Source organism: Coloeus monedula (genome assembly GCF_965178545.1).
Source record: "Coloeus monedula genome assembly, chromosome: 2".
Lineage (NCBI taxonomy): Eukaryota > Metazoa > Chordata > Aves > Passeriformes > Corvidae > Coloeus > Coloeus monedula.
In genome coordinates this window covers 35,257,613-35,277,448 of record NC_138782.1, presented here as the reverse complement: position 1 = coordinate 35,277,448, position 19,836 = coordinate 35,257,613, and the positions used below count along the sequence as shown (strand labels likewise).

Genomic DNA, 19,836 nt, shown 5'->3' with positions numbered 1-19,836 from the left:
AATTTATAAATAAGCCATTTATTTATAGAGGTACATGAGCTAGATAAGATCACAGAATCATGGAATGTTAAGGGGTTGGAATGGACCTGTAAGATCATCTAGTCCCAACACCCCCTGCCATGGGCAGAGACACTAGACCAGGTTGCTCAAGGCCTTACCCAACCTGCCTTACCCAACCTGCCTGTGAACACTGCCAGGGTTGGGGCATCCACAACCTCCCTGGGCAACCTGTTCCAGTGTCTCACCACCCTCACAGTAAAGGATTTCTTCCTAATATCTAACCTAAATTTCCTCTCTTTCAGTTTGTACCCATAACTCCTTGTCCTATCACTATGGTTCTGGATGAAGAGTCCCTCTCTGGCTTCCCTGCAGATAGTGGAAGGTTGCAATGAGCTCTCCATAAAACCTTCTCCAAGCTGAAGAGTCCCAAATTTCTATGTGTCTTTGTAGGGGAGGTGCTTCAGTCCTCTCATCAATTTCATGGCCCCCCTCAGGATCTGTGACATTGTAAGCAGTGAGCTTCAGAAGGGGTTGTCCATGTAAGAAATAAAGAAAACTGAGCTCTTTGTGGTATCCCGGTGAAGGTGCAATGCAATTGTATGCCCTTCTGCTTTTTGGACTTGGCTTTGGATTTAGGCCCCGTGAAACTGAGGAACACACGCGCAGGCAGACACCCGTAACTGCATGCTTATTGTGCTGCTGCTCGCCAGCGTCTCTGTGTCCGGCCGGGGTTAGCTGAGCACGGCATGGCCCACGCAGCCTGCCGGCTCCCTCGCTGCTGCGGCGGAAGCGCGGGGTGACCCGCAGCCTTCCGGCCGCGATGCGGGGCGGGCGGGCCGCGGTCTCCCGGCAACGGGGACGCGGAGCGGGATGGAGGCGCTGGCGCTGCCCGCGGCGCTGGCGCTGGTGGCCGGCGGCGGCGCGGGGCTCAGCCCGGAGCGGCGGGCGGCGCTGGGCGCCTCGCTGCCGCTGCTGCAGCGCGACTACCGCTTCGAGCGGGTCTGGTTCTGGGGCTGCATCCAGGGCCTGCGCGGCGCCTACTACATCGCCGAGGGGCTGGGCCCCAACCGCGCCGCGCCCCGCAGCCGCCTGTACAGGTGGGGGGAGCGGGGGCCGGCCTGGCCGCTTTGGGGCTGTGGGAGTCGGGGGGTGCTGTCCGGCTCTCCGGGAGGGAGCCTCACTGGGCCCTGAGGGGCCTGGCGAAGTTGCTTCGAGCCCTGTTCTTTAACGGGCTCAGCCCTGAGTCGTGCTTGTCGTTGGCAGCTTGAACTGCTTGGACTGGAGCCTCCTGACACCAGCCACCAAGGAGATGCTTGCACTGGTGGAGCAGCTGAAGGGCCGCTTCCAGGGGGATCCTTCTTTTGAGTACAACTTGGCTGAGATAAACGCAGAAGCTGCTGCAAGACTGGCTGAAGGTGGTAGGGAGGTAAATGCAGCAAAACACTTTCAAACTGTCTTTGCTACAGTTGTGCCCCCTGCACTGGACAGGTGGTGGCTTCTCCGCCTTTGTAATGAGCAGCATGAGCCTGTGGTCAGGCACAAGATACACAATTTCCTCTTGGTTAGAGCATGGGGCTAATAACACCAAGGTTGCAGGTTCAATCACTGTACAGGCTGTTCGCTTAAGAGTTGGATTTGATGATCCTTATGGGTCCCTTCCAGCTCAGAATATTCTGTAGCTCTGTCTGTAATTCTTCACTGTCATTGTGTAGCAACAGCTTCTTGATTGAACTCTTACTTGAATTTTTGCTGGAGTTCCTCAGAAATAGTATATATCCCCTATGCTTTATTATGCACAACTGGTACAGATCTTCACGGTGGTTTCTGAAGCTTTAATAGTAACTGCAGACAGCATTCTTTATAAATGATTAGACAAATCATAAGTAGGTGAATTGAGAGGGAGGAAAGAACAGATGAAGGGATGGAGAGTTAAATCTCTGGTGAGTCTAAACTGTCTGCTCCTAGTCATGTTTTCTGTCATATCTTAAGAGAGAAATGTCTCTTGAGGTCCTCATAGTGCCACTGGACTCCAAGATGGTAAGGCCATTGTGTCACCTCAAGTTTATTTTCAGAAATGGAAACAAGGAAAGCCCTGCCTTTAAAATTTCCCTATTTTTCTTTAAAGCCTGTGATCAAGGAGGAGGCCCGCCTCATAGCTACAATAGAACAGATAGACAGAGAAGTTGGTATCATCCCCCGGGGGGCATTTGTGAAGACTCCTCTTGGGTCTGTGCATGAGAACAGGCACTTTGAAGGTAAACTCTGATTGTCTTTATCAGGATCAACTGTACTTTGATCATAAAGGCTGTAAATTAAGATGACTTTCTCTAACTGATGTTTTGATTTCAGTTGGGGTTTTTTTTCACTTTGGTAAGATGAACAGGGAGGAGAGAATCCAGTGCCACTAATGTTCAGGTGCATGATCCAACTCTGGAAGGTGGGAAAAAAGTCAGTAATACTTCTGAGTCATTAAACTGAGTCATTTGTCTGTATAAACTGTAGTTTATGTCAGTGTTTAGCAATTGCAGATGTAGTGAATACATGTCCATTTAGATATAGGATAAGATCGAATGGGCACAGAAAGTTGTCCTCAATTCGGTACCCGTTGGTTATCTGGGACTGCAGTCAGAATGGTCTGCAATGCACAGCGTCAGGGAGTGCTGACACCTGTTTCTGACAAGCCTGCTGTGGAGTCTGCTGGAGAAAGACTGTGATTCTGTCCTAGGCTGTGGGCATCAGAGAAACATATACTCAGTAGTATAATGAATGTTACCCTAGTTCACTGTATTAATGTTCACCAATGGCTGTTTGCAGGTCTGTCTTTGCTGGAGGCAAAAAAGTTAAGTTCCTATTTCCATTTCGCTGAGCCTGTTAACCTGAAGAATAAAACCCTGCTGGAAAAGGCTGACCTGGACCCATCCACCGACTTTCTAGATTCTCTGGAGCATGATATCCCACAAGGTAAAGGTAGCAAAATCAACAGATGCAAAAGGGAAGTCTGAATAGCCTAGGAAACACTGAGGGGACTGGTGTGGGTTACTGTAGAGATGGTATGCTTGGGAGAAGCTTCTGTGAATCTGTAAAGGAACTTTATCCTTTACTAAATATTACTAGTTATTTCCTGTTTTATGCAATTCTAAATGCTTACAATGGAAAGATGTAAGTGTACCAGGGCTGTCACATCCTCACAACAGGTCTGACCACTCTCTGCCTCAGTGCCATATTCCCTCCTGACCTCTGTTAAAGCCTGTGACAACTGGTGACCGTATTGGGAGAGATAACTCCACCAGTGATAGAGGGAATTTATGTGGTTTGAAGTATTTCACACCTCTTGTCCCATCCAGTATTGCTCTTTATCTAAATGGGCTCTCATTAACACCAAGCTGATATCTCGGAGAGGCTGAATTCAAATGCTCCTTTGATAAACTGGGTGGGAATAGTCTGTACTCTGGCAGGATTATACACTGTGAAAGGAGAAAAAATATAGGCATACTGGATTGTATCTTCAGTTTACATCTCTACTGTTCTGCTGGAGAACTGCAAATATATTTAAAGTCTCTTCCAAGGATCCTTCTGGCAGGATATTTCTCTAAAGAGATGGGAGTGGCTTGTTATTTGTTTCTATCTGCTTTTTGCTGATTTGCTGCATTTTTTTTGGATTGGACCAAATGTTTCATATCCTCTGTCGAGAAAGATTCTAGGGAAACAATTAGAACTTAGATTTGTTGTTTTATTCCTGTCCAGGAGTAGTAGGATAGGATACTAGGTGACATGTGCCAGACGCACAGATGAGTGGATGGACAGTGAATTGCCAATGTTGTAAATAGCTTTTCAGACTCTCTCTCCTTTCCTCTCTCTTCTTACCCCTTCCTCCCTTTGGCAAAAAAAAACCCCAAAAAACTGAGAATGTGAGCTCCTGCCCGGATTCTGAACATTTTTGACAGAGCATAAACCGCTAAAATCTAAACCACTCTTCAACTTACTGGGAGTGTTCTTGATGCAGTTGTTTTCCAGAGACTGGAGAGACTGCACATTTTTACATACACTGGCTCATTGAGGTGGCCCTCAAAGGTGGACTCAAAGCAGAATTTCAAGAGGGATTAGATCCTAGATATCTCCTAAGAAAATTTTAGCTGCACGTTTGTGTGCTAGTTTGGGTGTTGCTACTGTTTGCCTTCCCCCTGCTCCCCTCCCTATTTTCCTCCCTCCCTCGTGGTAGGGAGACACACCATATGTTACACATGAAGATGGTGGTTTTTTTAAAGTCTTCAAATCAAATTTGACTTGTAGCTGTATTTTACCCAGTGGCAGACAGAAAGTGGGGCTCAACCGTGCCACTGTCATGATTGTGTTCCTGTGGCAGCCTGATGTCTCTGTAAGCATGAACCTTTGCCCCCTTCCCAGGCGGATGTTGCTGTTAGTGTAGATTTCAGTCTTCTTAAAAAAGTTACCTCTTAAAGACTACCTGAGCTAAAGTGCAGCTGAGTGCTTCTTAATGGAAGAGAAGATTCATCGTGGTGCCTGTGCAGCTCTGCCTGCTCTGTCCTGAATTCGGCGATGAGGTGAAGGAGGTAGGACAGGAATTGGTTACAGGATCAGCAAGGCATGTAGCCTCTCTTATTGCATTCTATTACATGCAGATAGGAGCTCTGACATTAAAGAAAGATCAACCCAGCCTCCTTTAACAAGCATTCAGGTTGCCTAAAAGTACTGGTTGCTTGTGAAAATGTGGGGGAAAAAAAAGAGGGCAGACACAGGCTTTCTGCTGATTTTATCAGCATGGCTTTGCCAAAATCACTCCTGGTTGTGAGACACTCAAACTCTGGTTCTCAGATAACTTTCCTTCAGCTCTGTCAGTGCGTGTTGGTCCTGACAGAGCAGAAAAAGTAGACAGTGCTTTTTTTCTATTTACTGACATGTTGTTCATAACTCTGGCAAATCCCCTCACTTTGACCTGAAGTTTTTCTTGCCTTTCCTGGTTAGATCCTGTCTTGACCAGTTATTGTCAGAGCAGAAGTAGGAATTCTCAAATTTATTGCATCTAGAATTGTGACTGAAGCTAGAATTGTCTCTTTTCTCAACAAATACATAAGAAGTGATCTGGGGTAAGTGACACTGGAGTGATGCTCCCAGCCTGCATTGGCTAAATTCCCTTAGCATCTTAAAAGACCTAAAGAACAGAACTGAGAGCTTAAGGGCTGATTTTAACCTGTCAAAAAGTAACAACTCTGTTGGAATAGTTTTCTCTATTAATTGGAGACTTAGCATCTGTGATGGCTGTCAAGGGGGTAACTGTCATAAGATATATGGTGTGTCATTATAGGAGAGCAGAGGTGTCTTACAGAATGGAAAGTTGGAGGCAGAGAGAACATTTTATATGACAGCTGAGAGGTGGGAAGAAAGGAAGTTAAAACTAGGTTGAATAAAGGCAACAATGGTAAAAGCAGAGTTTAGTGCAAAATTGGAAAACCTGGAGTTTTGTAACAAAACTGTCTGCCATTCTTATCTTTACCAGTGATATCCATGGTGTTTGCAGGTTCCAGATTCTGTCTGTGTGTCTATCTATCAGGTACTTTAAAAGTTCAGAATATGTTGCTGCTCCTCCTTTAATCATCCTGTGAGTCTGTCTGTTTTTTCTTGGTGTCTCAGCCCCCACAGACAAGTGACTTAGGTTTTTTTTTGGGTTTTTTTTTAATGCATTTTTAAAAATTATTCTAGAGAAAAGTGGGAAATGAGAACCTTGTCTCGACAGCATGAACATGGAGAGGTTGTGATACTGATCTTCTGTCACCACAGTATCAGATCATGTAATGCTTCATCTTGATCCAAATGGCCAGCTGGCCAGACCGTTGCATGATGGGATCTGTAGGTTTTGCTGGCCATATGTCTGCATTAAAGATAAGCTTGTTTGCTCTAGTCTAAGCAGACAATCTGCTCAACTTTATGCACAATTAGATGTGGCCTTTCAGCTGCTGGCACACTGCCAGCGTTGTCCTTTCTGCTGCATGGAGTTTGGAACCCTGGACATAGTATTTCAGGAACTAGGGCTGTGGCAGTTTTACATCTGCTTGTAGATAATGGAATGGCAAAGCAAATAGCAATAATTCCTAGCATGCCTACAGCATTTTCCCTTGATGACTTAATGTTGTGGAGATATGAAATAAGAGAGACTTCTCAGGCATTGATAATGATGGAGGAAGTGAAAATGGAGGGGGAAGGTTGATTTTACTGTGGCCCTGGTATCAGATCAGAGTATACTCCATTATGCAAGGATAAAGAAAGGGGATGGAGGAAAGCCTAAGGTACTAGTGTAGAACAGAAAGCTTGGAAGGAGGTGAGACAAGGGATGGGGAATTCAGTTCTTGGGCACTTTGAAACTACAGTTCAGAAAAGCAATAACTTGACTCTGAGGGTTTGTTACAGATTACTGACTCAGATTACTTTGATATGGAGATAAGGGACACCAACAGAACACTGCTAAAAACTGATGTAGGTGGGGAGGTATGTCTAGATAGGAAAAGATATGAGTGGAAATAGGATTTATATGAGAAGACTTTCTTCAAAAGTCATGACCCCCAGCCAGTAAATAGCTGCCTTTGGCTGAAAACCCACCACAGTTCCCTTGTAGATTAAGAATAGAAATTAGAATTTAAAAAGACATATAAAAGGAAATTCAGAAGGTTTGGAATGATTAATGATTGATATAAATTGGAATTTATAATGAGTAGAGAATGACAAAGGGAGCCAGAATAACTGGAGTAGTCCATGACAACGGTAAGGCAGATTTTTTTAAAACTATATTGAGAAGAAAAGAAAGCATAGTAAAGGTACTGGAAACTGTCACTAAATGGTGATGGTAAAAAGGCTGATAAGCATGTGGAAGGGCAGAAGAGCTCAATTTTTTTCTGTTCTATTTTTGGAAAAAGTATGGACTTGATCAAGACAATAAAATACTGTTTCAGACTGTTTGCTAAGGGAGGGTAGAGTTAAACAACATTTACTGTGGGTCAAAAACATTAAAATGGCCGAGTCAGATAAGTTACTTTTGAAATCATTATCTCAGGAGACTTGTGGCATAATAATCTTTAATATATCCCAGCACTGCAGATTTATTCCCCTAAATTTAGTCTTCCTTAGCAGTTGTGATTCAGAGTTCACTGAATGGATGTATTTCTGGAAGAGGTCAGAAAGGGACCAGTGCCAATATTGATATTCTTCAAACATTGATATTCTTCAACTTATTTATAAATAATGTAAAAGTAAAGGGTTGGTTGAGACACAACTAATGACACAGGGAGGATGGATACAGAGATCTGGAAAACTGGGCTTACTTAAATACAGTACATTTTGATGTGCCTACCTGCAAAGTCACATGAGGAACGTAAGGACTGTAAGTCAGACTTTGAGAATTGTATTCTAGAAGCTGTGGCTCTGAAAGGAAATCCAGGCACAACCCACTGAACATCAGCTCCCAGGCTGATCCTGAGACTTAAAAGGGTAATTTGATCTGCAAATACATAAACAAGGGTGTAGCAAATAGGAAGGGGGGAGGGGGGTGTGACTTTACTTTTGTATATACTGTTAGTGGAATCATAACTGGATTACTGCACATTGAACACTGGAGAGTTGCAGAAAAGAGTCACAAAATTATTCAAGGGCTGGTGAGAGATATAAACAGTTCAATCTGTTTATCTTGAGGAAAAGCCCATGAGAATGGCTGTATTACACTGTGTAAATACTCCGTGGAGTTTAAGTATTAGGTACTGAGGATCTATTTATTGTAGCAGAGAAAGGCATAACAGGAATCAGCAGCTAGAAAGTATAGCCAGAATTAAAATGAACAATTAGATAGAATTTTTAACAGTGAAATGATTACCAGTTAGCAAGGGTAATGGATGAGCCTGTGTCTCTTGATAGCTTAACATCATGTTGGATGTCTTACTGGGAACTGTGATTCAGTCAAATGCAAATACAAGTTGATAGTCCCAGACATGCATAACTGACTTCAGTTAAATGGGCAGTGGTATGTAGGAGGTATGCCTGGCCATAAACTTGATGACAGCCATGGAGGGTGATGTTCAGCTTGGACTTCTTCATTGTCAGTAGCAGTAACACAAAGGTGACAGTGGGTTCCTGAGACAGTGATTAAGTGCAAGTCAGCTCACTTCAGCTGGCTTTGCTTTCTGAACTATGATATGTGAGGGCTCAAAAGAGGACTGGGGAGATTCCTGACTTAGTGCTGTCCATTGTGGGTCTTTATTGCTGGGAGAGATTTTATAGCATCATTCCAAATGGGTATACAGTGGCAGGGTGAATCAGTGAGTCTTGTGTACTTGCTGTTTTAAGATGAAGGTAGGGTAGAAGAAGTGCCTAGACAGAAGATCATTTCAGCTCCTTTACCATTTGACTGTGGAGGAAGTGACAGCCACTTGCATTGTAGCTCTATTTCTTCACCTGAAAGTGCAGTGGTTTTGGGGCATTCCTTATACAGCATTACAGACAAAGGGATTTGTGGCCATTTCTTTGGCTGAACACTTTGAGCACTAGCTTTTCTGTAAGCTTGCGGAACAGTAGCCTCAGTTAGAACACTAACCTCCTGTCATCTGAGGTTCATTAGCACAGTCTTTATTGGTTTAGCAAAAGCTGGTGCCTAATGGGTCCTTGAAGATGGAGGGGGTTGCATTTCTAAGTGGAGATAGTTTCCGTGGCTGCTCTCAAGGGCCATTTTGGTAGCCCCATCATGGCTGTCCCAAAAGTCAGGGTGCAGGAAGGAGGAAGACCAGGAGGCACGACCCTGCTTTATCTCCATACATTAACACAGCTAATTAACTTGCTTTCGATCTCCCTCCCCCTCCCTTCAAGGCGATTAATCCCCTATCAGCCTCGGTCTCCAGCTATTTGAAGAGTCTGTGTCTGCAGAGGTATTTACAGCCCCCAGCCAGCCACCAGAGGCAAGGGGCCTTTATCAGGGCTCTAAGACAAATGGCTGCCTATCTCCCTAGTGGCCTTGCAAAATCCAGCAAAGTGCTATGCTGAGCTGGCCACCTACTTTCACCCAGCCTCCCTTCTCCACTAACATTTCACAGATGTGACCTGAGCCCTCCCCTTTCATTGCTTAACAATAAGCAGCACCTCCCCAGATCTGTGAAAGCTGAGAGCAAGAGCACTTTACTCTTTAGCCTGCCAAGAGCCACACGGGGACAAGGCTTTTCAAGCTGTCTCACTGAAATCCAAACTAAAAGACTCATAATAAATGAGAGGGCAGTACTTCATATTCGCAGGGATAAAAAGAGGTAGCCAAAATGTAGACTGAAATACCTAGCGTGGCTCACAGCTATCCTCATTCCTCGTTAGGAGATGTGGTCCTTAGGCTTGGTGAATGTGTGAAACTGAGCTACAGAATCCCATGGAGTTACCTGACATTAATACAAGTAGTTCTGACAAACAAGCTTTACAATACAGTGTTAGAGAATGAGAAAACTAGATGAGTGTGCGCCAGAACAGTAGGATTCCTGATCTGAAAATCGAACCCAGTATCTGGTTCAGTGGGTTGTTAGTAAAAGCATTGGTACCTGAATTTCTCAGTTCAAACTGAAGTCGGCCATCCCTAGCAGTAATTCCAGGATGGCTCTACCTGCTTCCTTCCAGCAGGGTGCACTATGGTGCCAGCATTGTCAGTGCTGAGCACAGTAAAGGAAACCACGGAAAAGTAAAATGAGAAAGAAAAATCACCAAGAGCAGCATCAAATCGAGAAAAAGGTATGGCCTGAGTTTCCAGACTGTGTGTGGCATACTGGCCTCCTGAACTTTAGGTACAGAGAAGATATTCTCTCCCTTTCAAGCTTAGGCAATTTCTGGAATGGTCACTAGGCTTTTCAGTAGCTTTCTCAGCACCCTTAGCGATCACGAGCATGCAAATGGACATACACAATATATAGGCATGTCCCCTACATTCTTCGAAAGTAGGGTCATTCTTAATTTTTGCTAATGATGTGTAGAGGCTGTTAAGGCCATTCCTGCAGTGATCCAAAAAAGCTGAGAGCAAGACAAGATGCTGTCCTTCCTACAAGCTGGGGTGCTGCCAGCTCAGGAGTTCAAGATCAGACTGCAACCTCTCACATGGCAGCACGGCAGGAGGACTCCCAGCCCAGCTATCATTAGAGCTTTTGACTGGCTGATCATGGTCTGCTTTGATTGCTGGAAAGGAGCCTGTTTTCCTTGGGCTTTGTGTCTATGGGTAATAAAGCAGTGCATTCACTGCTTTTGGGTCCTAGGTCTCTATCACCTCAGGTCTTGTTTAGTCAGACCTTGGATGAGTTTATACTGGAACAGGGCTGCCCATCAACTGAGACCTGTGGTGGAGTCTTTCGCCCTCCTGACTGCTGTAGGGAAAGAATGAGGACAGAAGCAGAGTCTTTGTAGAAACTTTCCAGGGATTGTATTTAAAGGGTTTTTTTCTCCTCAGTGAAAGAAATCATGACCCACCCTGTCTCCATTTAAACTCCTGGTTCCTTGGACATAAAAAGGAGATGAACTTCTTGCTAAGATGATGGGAAATGCTGGTAAAGCCTTATAGAACCAGAAGCTGCAGGTTTATTACCACATCAGTTGGTCTTGGCCTAACTTTTTCTCTAGGGAATGATGAAAAATTACTTGTGGGGAAAATCCTAGGACAGTCTGTGTGTCACTGAAGTCAGAACGAGGTCAGCTTTTGCTAGGAGTGATCTATTCCTGAAGGGGCTCCAAGCAGTGGCAGCTCCTGCCTGGGCAGTTGCTGGCACGGGTGCCAGCCCTGCATATAGCTTTGCTTTGGTGTTTGCTGCCCCTTTGGCCACAGAGCTTTTCAAAGAAGGAAGCCAACTGGCATTATCTTGTTTTACTGTACACAAATATCATATAGATTGAAATTCTGCATGCTGAAGGGGTTTGTGGCAGTGTGTAAAGGGAAAAGGACAGGGGACAGTTCATCTTTGGGTATATTTGTACAGCAGTTATGCTGAGCAGAAATAGCTAGGCTATCACAGGCACTGGAAGATGCTTAGCCATCTTTAGTATTCAGAAGTAGCTTGAATATCAACACTGCATTGTGTGGATATGCTCAGTGTGACAGTATTCTCAGGGTAATTTGGTCCAGAATTCGTATCTAGTTTAGTACAAAAACATCAACAGTTTATAATCCGTGCCATCTGTTCCTCATCCCAAGCCCTTTTAACTAGCCTTGCTAATTTGACGATGAGGTAAGAAGTACAACTAGGGGACTGACAGGGCTTGTGGCCTTGCCCCTCCTGCAGGAGAGCGAATTGGATGTGCTCTAAGCATTTGATGGGTTTTGAATCTCAGCATCGACTCCTTTGTGTTTTCTCAGAATTCAGAGATCAATGTGAGGTTCTTTGCCTCTAATCCAGCCCCCGTTCATCATTATCACCTCCTCAAAGTGGCCAGTGCTTTGTTACCAGGAGAGGAAAAATCTTACAAGGTGGCCATAATCTCCTCTGAGAGTCAGACAGATATTCTCCCGTGGGTAAGAAAGTGACAGTGACCAAAAGCTCTAGGGGAAGCAGGCTAGAACAAAGCTGCCCATTGCATCCTTTCATCAAACTGTTAATCTTTCTTTCAAAGACATCACATTTGTTTGGTGACAAAAGCCCCAAAGAAGCTGAATTGAGCCTGAAATCCTGTAGCAAGATTTAGAGGAAGCGTCTTTCATTCAGAAAAGGGAGGAGCAAGAGACTCCTTTTTCTTCCTACCAACCAATGGGCTCAGAGAAACCCACGAAGGTGACGGATTAATGCAGGGGCTCCCCAGGTAGATGCTACGTGACTCCTGGCACGCTCCAAAAACGTTTCCACAGCGACCAGCTGAACAAGAAATATGGAGTGTGATGAGATCTAGCATTAACTTGTGCTTTGGAAGGAGGTGATTTGCCACTCTGAGAGATTTCTAAATTTACTACAGAAAACCCAAGATTCAATGATCTGTATGATAGTTGTCAGAATACAAATAGCATGGATTTTAACCAGTTTTTCCTACTCCTTATAAGTTTTGATTGCATATGATCTTGCTGTTTCCTCTAGTGCACAGCCCTATTCCAAGTCTTTAATGCTTTCTGCGCAGTCTGCATCTTTTTTTAAATGAGAATTGTTATGTTTTGTTTTATCAGGTGGATTTAGGACTAAAGGGCAAACTAACAGGGTATAAGGGAGGCTCTAATTTGATGTGTATTACTTCAGTACTAGCTTTTTCAGTCCTTCCCATCCTCTGCTGCTCATTTATATCTGTGTATTGTCCCTTCTTTTGTGCTGGCACTGCTGGCTGTGCAGTCAGATTCCAGCTGGAAAAATAATGTTATTTCTGTCCAGTATATTTTTCAGCCAGATCATTTCCCCAACCTGACTCACTGAGCAGTAAACAAACACTTTCATGATCTCTATGATGGAAGAATGATGAGGGTGGGAATACAGGTTTGAGGGCAGAGGCTGCTTCAACTGGATTAAGCAGCACTGTTGTTGGATGTCTAAGTATGGCCTGAATTTCATTTTTACTTGGAGGTACCTGAATACCGTGTATCTGGGACAGCAGTGTGATCCCTGAGTCTTCCTTATCAGCAGGAAAGAGGTTCTTCATGTGTAAATGGAAGGCCTGGGCCTGTCAAAATCATTTCTACTGTAGAGGCATCCCCAGTAGGAGAGGATAATGGAGAGGAAAAGCCTCTAAAGTATGACCATTTTACTTTTGGGGTTTGGGCATGGTGGTTTTTGTGTGTCAAGGACATGGAAGGCATTAGCACCATGCAAGGGTTGCTTGGCAGCATCTGACTGTAAGCTGTGCTTTCCTGGCTCTGGAGGCTTTTAAAAATAGTACTGAACCTGCAACCAGTCTGTGTTTTTATTTAATTATTATTAAATAGTTATATGGGGAATTGGAAATATTGACAGCAGTGTTAACATATGGGGTGCAGGTGGTGTGTCAAGCAAATGAAAGAGATTTAGTTTGCAGCCAGTAAGTGGCACGAAGGAGTTTGGGCCCCATATAGGAGTGTTTGGATGTGTCCTTATGGCTGGTAGGCTGTGCGTGAAATGTCCGTGTGGCACAATTTATTGAGAGCCAAAGCACAGTGACCTTTCCTTACAGCTGCTCTGGTTTGCAATTTGTCTTTGTTCCCCACAGACAACAAATTAGAAGTAGGAAGCTCTTCCCAGTGTAGGATTTTCTGTTGGAGGGAAATGGAAGATAAATCCCAAGGGTGTAGCGAGGCTTTGTCAGCTCTAAGTGCTTGGGGTCATGCAGCCAAGCAGTGGCTGCTTTTGCAGAGGGAAATGTTATGTTGCCCCTCTCTGGGTGTTAATATTTGTCCTGGAACTCCATGTTTGACTCTCACTCGGGACTAACTGCAGCACTAGATGTTGTAACCTGCGCTTGTGGCAGCATACTGTGTTAATGGTAAGTGCAACCACGCTGTAGCTGCTTTTCCCTTGAGACATTTCCTCCTTTGAAGAGGAATTGATAATGTCACTTTTATGACCCTCTGTGAGCTTTTGCAATGTGGAGCCTCTCTATCAGGCTGTCTAGCTCTTAAAGCTGTTTCTTCTCAAGCTTGCACTGAAATGAGACATCACTGAATCACCTCCAAAGCAGCAGTGTTATGAGAGGTCATACTGAAAGTGGACCAGTTACGGCAGGAAAGTTCTTCTGCAAACAGCCCTCTTAAAAGGGTTTTGTTTAAAAGCTCATGTCTCACGCTCACTATTACTTCTGTGGATTACAAGATTCAGCCCATAGCTGAGGCAGACATGGGGGATGAGACAGGGATTTCTATTGGCGACTGGAAAGGAAGAAGAAGCTGAGAAGGACGTTGACTTTTGAAATTCAGCCCTGGTGTTCTGGCAGCTGTTGAAGGGCCATAAAAAAGGCAGTGGTTTAACACTGGGTGAGCATCAGCATCTTCAAAGCACTTTCTTGTTTGGGAAAGATGTAAGGAACTCCTCAGAATTCCGGCCTGTGTTTGGAGGGGTGGAGGCTGCAGCCTGATCCAAAGAGGGAATAGGAAGCTCCAGATCTTCATCCAGCGGATACTTTTCCCATGCTCTTTCCTCCCACACAGCAGCTCCCTCCCTTCCCTTCTGGAGCTGCAACAGGCAATAGTTTCAGCACAGACAGTGCTTGGCTTTCTTAAGTTTTCTGGGTGCAGCTTAAATATTAACTTGCTGTATTAAAAAATGCATTTTGAACTTTGGGAACCTCAACAGAGCAGTGTTACTGGTAGGACTCTCTAGTGTGAGAGCAATGACCAGTTCCCTGCACCTCAGCAAGCTTTACATGATGAGTGAAGTTAACTCTGCTGCCTGATTTAGAGACAGCACACATCGAGATGCAAGTTAGAATCAGTATTTAACTCTAGGAAATCCAACATTTACTTGCTGTCTCCTAGTTCTAGTTGTATTCCCTACAGTGCAAATATTAGTACTTTTAAATCTTTTTTTCTTGACAACTTTTATCTAGGAATCTTGGTGTACCTTATAGACTGATGTTTTGAGCTTCCCAGTCTCTCAGTAAAGACATATTGTCTGACAGAGGGACTGCCATGGAATATTCTGAGCCAGTGATGGAAAAGATTTGGACCCAGCAGCCTGCTTCTGATTTGTATACTAACACAGACCTGCAGCTATCTATGCAATGGTTTTACCCCAAGAACTGTCTGTAATAGCACAGAAGTTTAAAAAACAAAAGAGAGAAAAAGAAAAATAAAAGGATAAAAGTAGCATTTAATTTTCATAGTTCTCATTCCTTTTTATATTGCATTATTAAATGCATTTCTGAGACTTTCTCGTGAGGAAGGTGGCATATTTATTTTAAGCTATTATTGCCATACTGTTCATTAGTTAGTGTTTAAAGTACTTCTAGAGTAATTTATGACAGCAGTATTTCAAGCTCCTACAAGAAATGTGAGCCTGAAAAAGCATCTTGCTTGAATATTGTGAGATTTGAGCTGTGATGGAAGAGAACTCAAGTGTCCTGTATCTTTCCAAGAGAACAACTTTCTCCATGTCTCACGAATTCAAATTTTGTTTTATGCACCATTTCTTGAAGTACTGCTGATGTGGTGAGTTATGGGGAAAAATATGTACTGAGATAACAGGTTCTTATTTTTTCTCTTAATGAAAAGGTCCAAAGAACCCAGATAGGTTACAGAACTTTAATGTAATCTCTTCTTAGAAAATACACCAGCATTGTGTATCAAATGCAGTTTCTGAATGGGCTTTGTGTGTTGCAAAAGTCCAGTCTGGAAAAGTATATTGAATAAATAACCTTTGACGACTAGGTTAAAAAAATGTCTCCAGTGATCCATTTAGTAGAAGGTGGAAGGTGGCACTGCTGCTCCTCTTTGGCTCTGCAGAATAAAGAGCAGCTCTAGGACTAATCATCATTCTGGCTGAAAACAGGATTCCAGTGAAAATGACATTACAGTTCCAGACAGCTTCTTGTAATTTTTTCCTGTTCTCAACCTGTTGTGCTGGTCCAGATGGGATTGCCCTTACGTAACCTGCTTGTTTTTGTTCAGGCCCTCATTTCACAGGAAGGCTTATGCAGCATCAGCAAAACTTTACTGCCCATATTTGTGTAGAACTACATGGAGAGTGAAGGGCCAGAGAAGAGCTGGAAAGTACAACAATAGTAATTAATATTCCCCAAAGGTCTCACATTTATGAAATGGCAAATTCGAGCCCTTTGAAGGTTCACAGCTTGGACAGATGATAGGGAAATGCAGAAACTGCACATCACAGCCTTCAGAGATGTAGCGTGAAAGTGAATGGAGCCATCTTCAATTATATCTGTCCGTTTCTGCCAGATGTGAAAGTGCATGGGAACTTCCTTTGATCAGCAGAGTCTGCTGATGAATACTCTGCTGAGATTGATAAGTCTGTGTGTCACTGGGTAAATGTTCTGAGGAGATCATGGATCCATGCTCTATTGCCCCAGAGCACAGATGTGGGGATTTAATTATGTTGAACTTGATTTACTCTACCTCCTCTGTGAATTTATCCAACAAAAAGATGTCTGAATGCAGATATAGTTCCTAACAGCATTAAAATCCCTGTTTTCACTCTTACCTTTCCCACTTGTCATGCCCCATGCATTTCTTTTTGTTCTGTGTAAATGGTTTGGGGCAGAGGGTTCATCTGTGTAGGTGAACATACATAAGCGAGCTATCACATGTACCCAGGTTGTTAGATGCTTCCAGTATGTTAGGAGGCACTACCAAAGTAGATAGTCCCTAAAGGTTTTCACCGGTCAGCAAGGCAAGGCATAGTCCTATTCTTGACAGACTTGCTTGTCAGAGGACTGGTCCTAAATCAAAGACAATGAGAGTTCCTCATTGCATCATCTTTTTGTCAGAGAAACTTTTCAAAAAGTTTACAGCATGTCGTCGTCCCCTTCCCCACAAACCAGTGTGTAAAGCTGCAGCAAGTACCACCAGTATTTGGAGGAAAGACTTGTAGATCATTTCTGCAAATTCAACCTGAAGAACCATGCACTGGGAGCAGTCGTTCAGAGGAGAAATTGACAAAGTTATTTGTCACTATTACATTCAGACCTATTTGCTTGCTGCTTGTTGCTCAACGCTCCTATGCACAGTCATGCTACTGCCACTTGTAGAGACAAAGTTCCAGAAACTGAAAGCTTCTCCTTTGACAGCAAGTGGCTATAGAGCTTCAGTTGCTGGATGATCTGCCTTGTAGTGAAGTGTTCCTCATCTGGGTTTACATGCTATCCAAGTGGTGAAATTTCTTAAGAACATGCAGATTTTTTAAGAGACCCCCTCCGTCAGGATTTGTAATCCTAGTGGCTGAACCATAATAGGTGTTTTTACTCCAGGTATGAAAAAGATCCAGTCCAGTTTGTGTCCATATGAGTGCCACCGGAGAGACTGGATGGGAGTTTGGGGTTGCCTTGTATGTGAAACCACTGCTTGTGAAGATATTAGCTCATGTTGTACCTAGGACTTGTGTAAAGAATGTCACAGGGCAAGAATGGTGACAAGATGGCGTACACCTGTATTGACTGTCTCATATTAAGCAGTGCACTGCTTTACTGCAACCCCAGTTGTTTGTCTTTAGTGGAAACGTGGAGGAGAGCGAGTCAGAATTAAGTTCTCCAAAGCAGAAATCTCCCGAGTCAAAAGACTGTGAATGTCTGTTTTGTACTTCTGTCCAGCAGCTTGAGTGAGTCTGTCAGAAAGGAGGTAGGTATTGCTGTTCACTGAGTTCCACATTTGCACAAGGCTGAAGAGAGTACTTTGAAAGGTAAAAGATCAGAGGTGACACAGGGCTTGCATATTATAGTATAACAAACATGTGGAACTTGCTACTGAAGAAGACAGAGGACATAGTGGTGTCCAAGAAACTTTTGAGAAGTACAGAAATACGAAGTGAAGAGTTAGGTAACAGTGGCACAACTCATGTCATCTGGGTTTACAGGGGTTTGAATTGTATTGTTCCTTTCTGGTTCTGCAGCCACCACATAAACGTTTCCCTTCAACTTCCCTCCTTCCCTCAGCTACCGTAGTTTGCCATGAAGTGCACATGAGACAACATGTACTGTGAGGGAGCACGCAGGAGCCCAAGGCTGCACAAATGCGGATTGTCCAGCTATCTGCTGCCTCTGGCTGTCAGGCAGGCCTAACAGCCTGTGCTTCCCTGCAGCTACTGGAAGACCAAACAAAGCTCCAGGAGCTGCAGACAACGCTTGGGCCACATCCCAGGGATGCTGTAGGAACCTGTGGTGTTAAAGCCCTTCAGCCCTTTGTCGGATGTGACTAAAATTGGCCAAGAGTCACAAGTGAGTGGGAGGGGGAGGACAGGCAGCTGACAGCAATCATAGAAGCCCTTCCCCAGGCTAACCGTGACATGAGTAAGCATGAATCATAGCATAAATTGATGAGCCTAAAATTAATGAGCCTAAAATTATCTACAAAGATGAATACTGCCTAAATGGCCCAGCACATTAAGCACTTTCTGCTTACTCTGGAATTGGCAGATTTTGGCTTTGTGTGCAGATAGGCTGACTGCTTGACTCTAAGCCAGTGGTAGCCTGACTGTTCCAACCACTTTTTTTTTTTTTTAATTTGGGCCTGCTCCTTTTTTTTTAGACGGAGATTCAGCAGGAACCTTCTTCCCTACACTGTAGCCTCTAGGCATTACTAATTTGGTACTGAAGCTGGTATTTTCTTCTCCTCGCAGTTCCTTGCCCTCTGGCATTGAATCCAAGGTGATGCTTCAGCCCCCTCCCTCTGGCACAGTTCCCAAGCTGTCATGTCAGATGCAAAATAAATACTCAGTGGCTCTGAGCTCCTTGCATCCAGAAGAAACTGCATTTTCGCACTGGCTCTGAACCTCTTCTGTGGAGCCAAAGCGAAATTAATGTGGAAACTAATCCCTCTGCCCCTACCACGCACATCCTCTTCAATGGTGGAGCCAAGAACGACTGAAGAGAATTAACCTTTTCCATAAATTTCTCAGAGATAGGAAATACCCTACTTTTCATTTTCTCTTTTTTTTCCATTTGCTGCATCAGAGAAACCAGTCTTCCCTGAAGGAGGAAAGCACCTTCTTCCTCTTCCCACTACTAATGCTACAAGTTTATTTTAAGGACAAATTTCATACCTATGCAGGATTGCTAGAACTCATCTTGGCTCTCTATAGCTATTAGCTACACCAAGTAGGTGGTAGAGCTTGTTGGAGTAACTGCTGCCCACTCAGAAGCAGTCAAGAATAGCTGCAGCCTCTCCTGGGGATCAACTATACAAGTCTGGAGCTTGAGGGTCCCTTCCTGTGACGCATATAACGTTATCACCAAAGCCATGGGAATATATTACTATGTGGACCTAGACACAGACATCTGGAAATGAGGGCAGCCTGCAGTGCTGAACTGACAAAGGGAAAACAGGGCATTGAAGTATATGTTCTCCCCGACCTCCTCCTTTCAGGTGTCACAAACTCCAGTGCAGCCTTGTGCCCTGTTAACTGGTCAGGTAGAACCCATGGCAGCCCGTCTCTCAGCTCAGGACAACTCGCTGCAGGAACGCTGCCTCTTTCTCTTTTCCAGTGATTCACCTGCCTATCTTCTCACACAGGCTCCTGGAGTATCCAGCTGGAGAAGGGAGGCACTGTGGTGGTGCTGCGGAGCCTGCTGTGGCTGGGACTGACATTCTACCATGTCCCAATGACCAAGCAATTCGGCTACGTCTACTTTGGCACTGGTGAGAAGAACCTCGATCTGCCCTTCATGCTGTGACTCTTCTGTCAGGGACAAGGACTCAAGAACTAGAAAAGATTTAGACTTTATACATAGGAAATTTTGTTTACTGCTTGTTCTAATAAAAAAGTGAAACCTCTGCACTTCGAGCAGCATTCTTTTGTGCCTGGACTCTGGCCCTGATTCTTTTCCTAAGACTTCATTGTATGCAATCCTCCCTCAACTCCAGATTGAATTCAGAGAATCACAGAATATTCTGAGTTGGAAGGGACCCACAAGGACTATCGAGTCCAGCTTGTAAGTGAATGGCCCATATGGGGACTGAACACAACCTTGGCATTATTAGCAGCAAGCTCTCCCTGTAATGTGTCACTGCAGATCCTTTCGATAGTAACAAATGGCATTTTCTTCCCTGAGAGGCAAGCTCTAGGTCAGAAATCAAACCTAGGCCATCTGTCTGATTACAAAAGCACCTTGCTTACACAAGAACTAATTTGGAGACATGAATGAATACCTGCTGTCACCCATGAATGACAAAAGCAGAGTCGGAGTCAGAGTGGAAAGCTGATATACTGTAAGAGA

The 19,836-nt window shown here is 44.2% G+C and overlaps 1 protein-coding gene across 1 annotated transcript; it reads left to right on the top strand.

The window, feature by feature from the left end:
* Positions 1–870: 870 nt before the first annotated feature.
* Positions 871–19,514, top strand: RSPH9 (radial spoke head component 9; the record flags this gene model as incomplete). Its single annotated transcript, XM_082302343.1, has 5 exons — positions 871–1,097; positions 1,264–1,426; positions 2,126–2,255; positions 2,815–2,961; positions 19,133–19,514. The coding sequence occupies 5 exons, from the start codon at positions 871–873 to the stop codon at positions 19,291–19,293; spliced, it is 828 nt and encodes a 275-aa protein (XP_082158469.1). The 3' UTR covers positions 19,294–19,514.
* Positions 19,515–19,836: the final 322 nt, after the last annotated feature.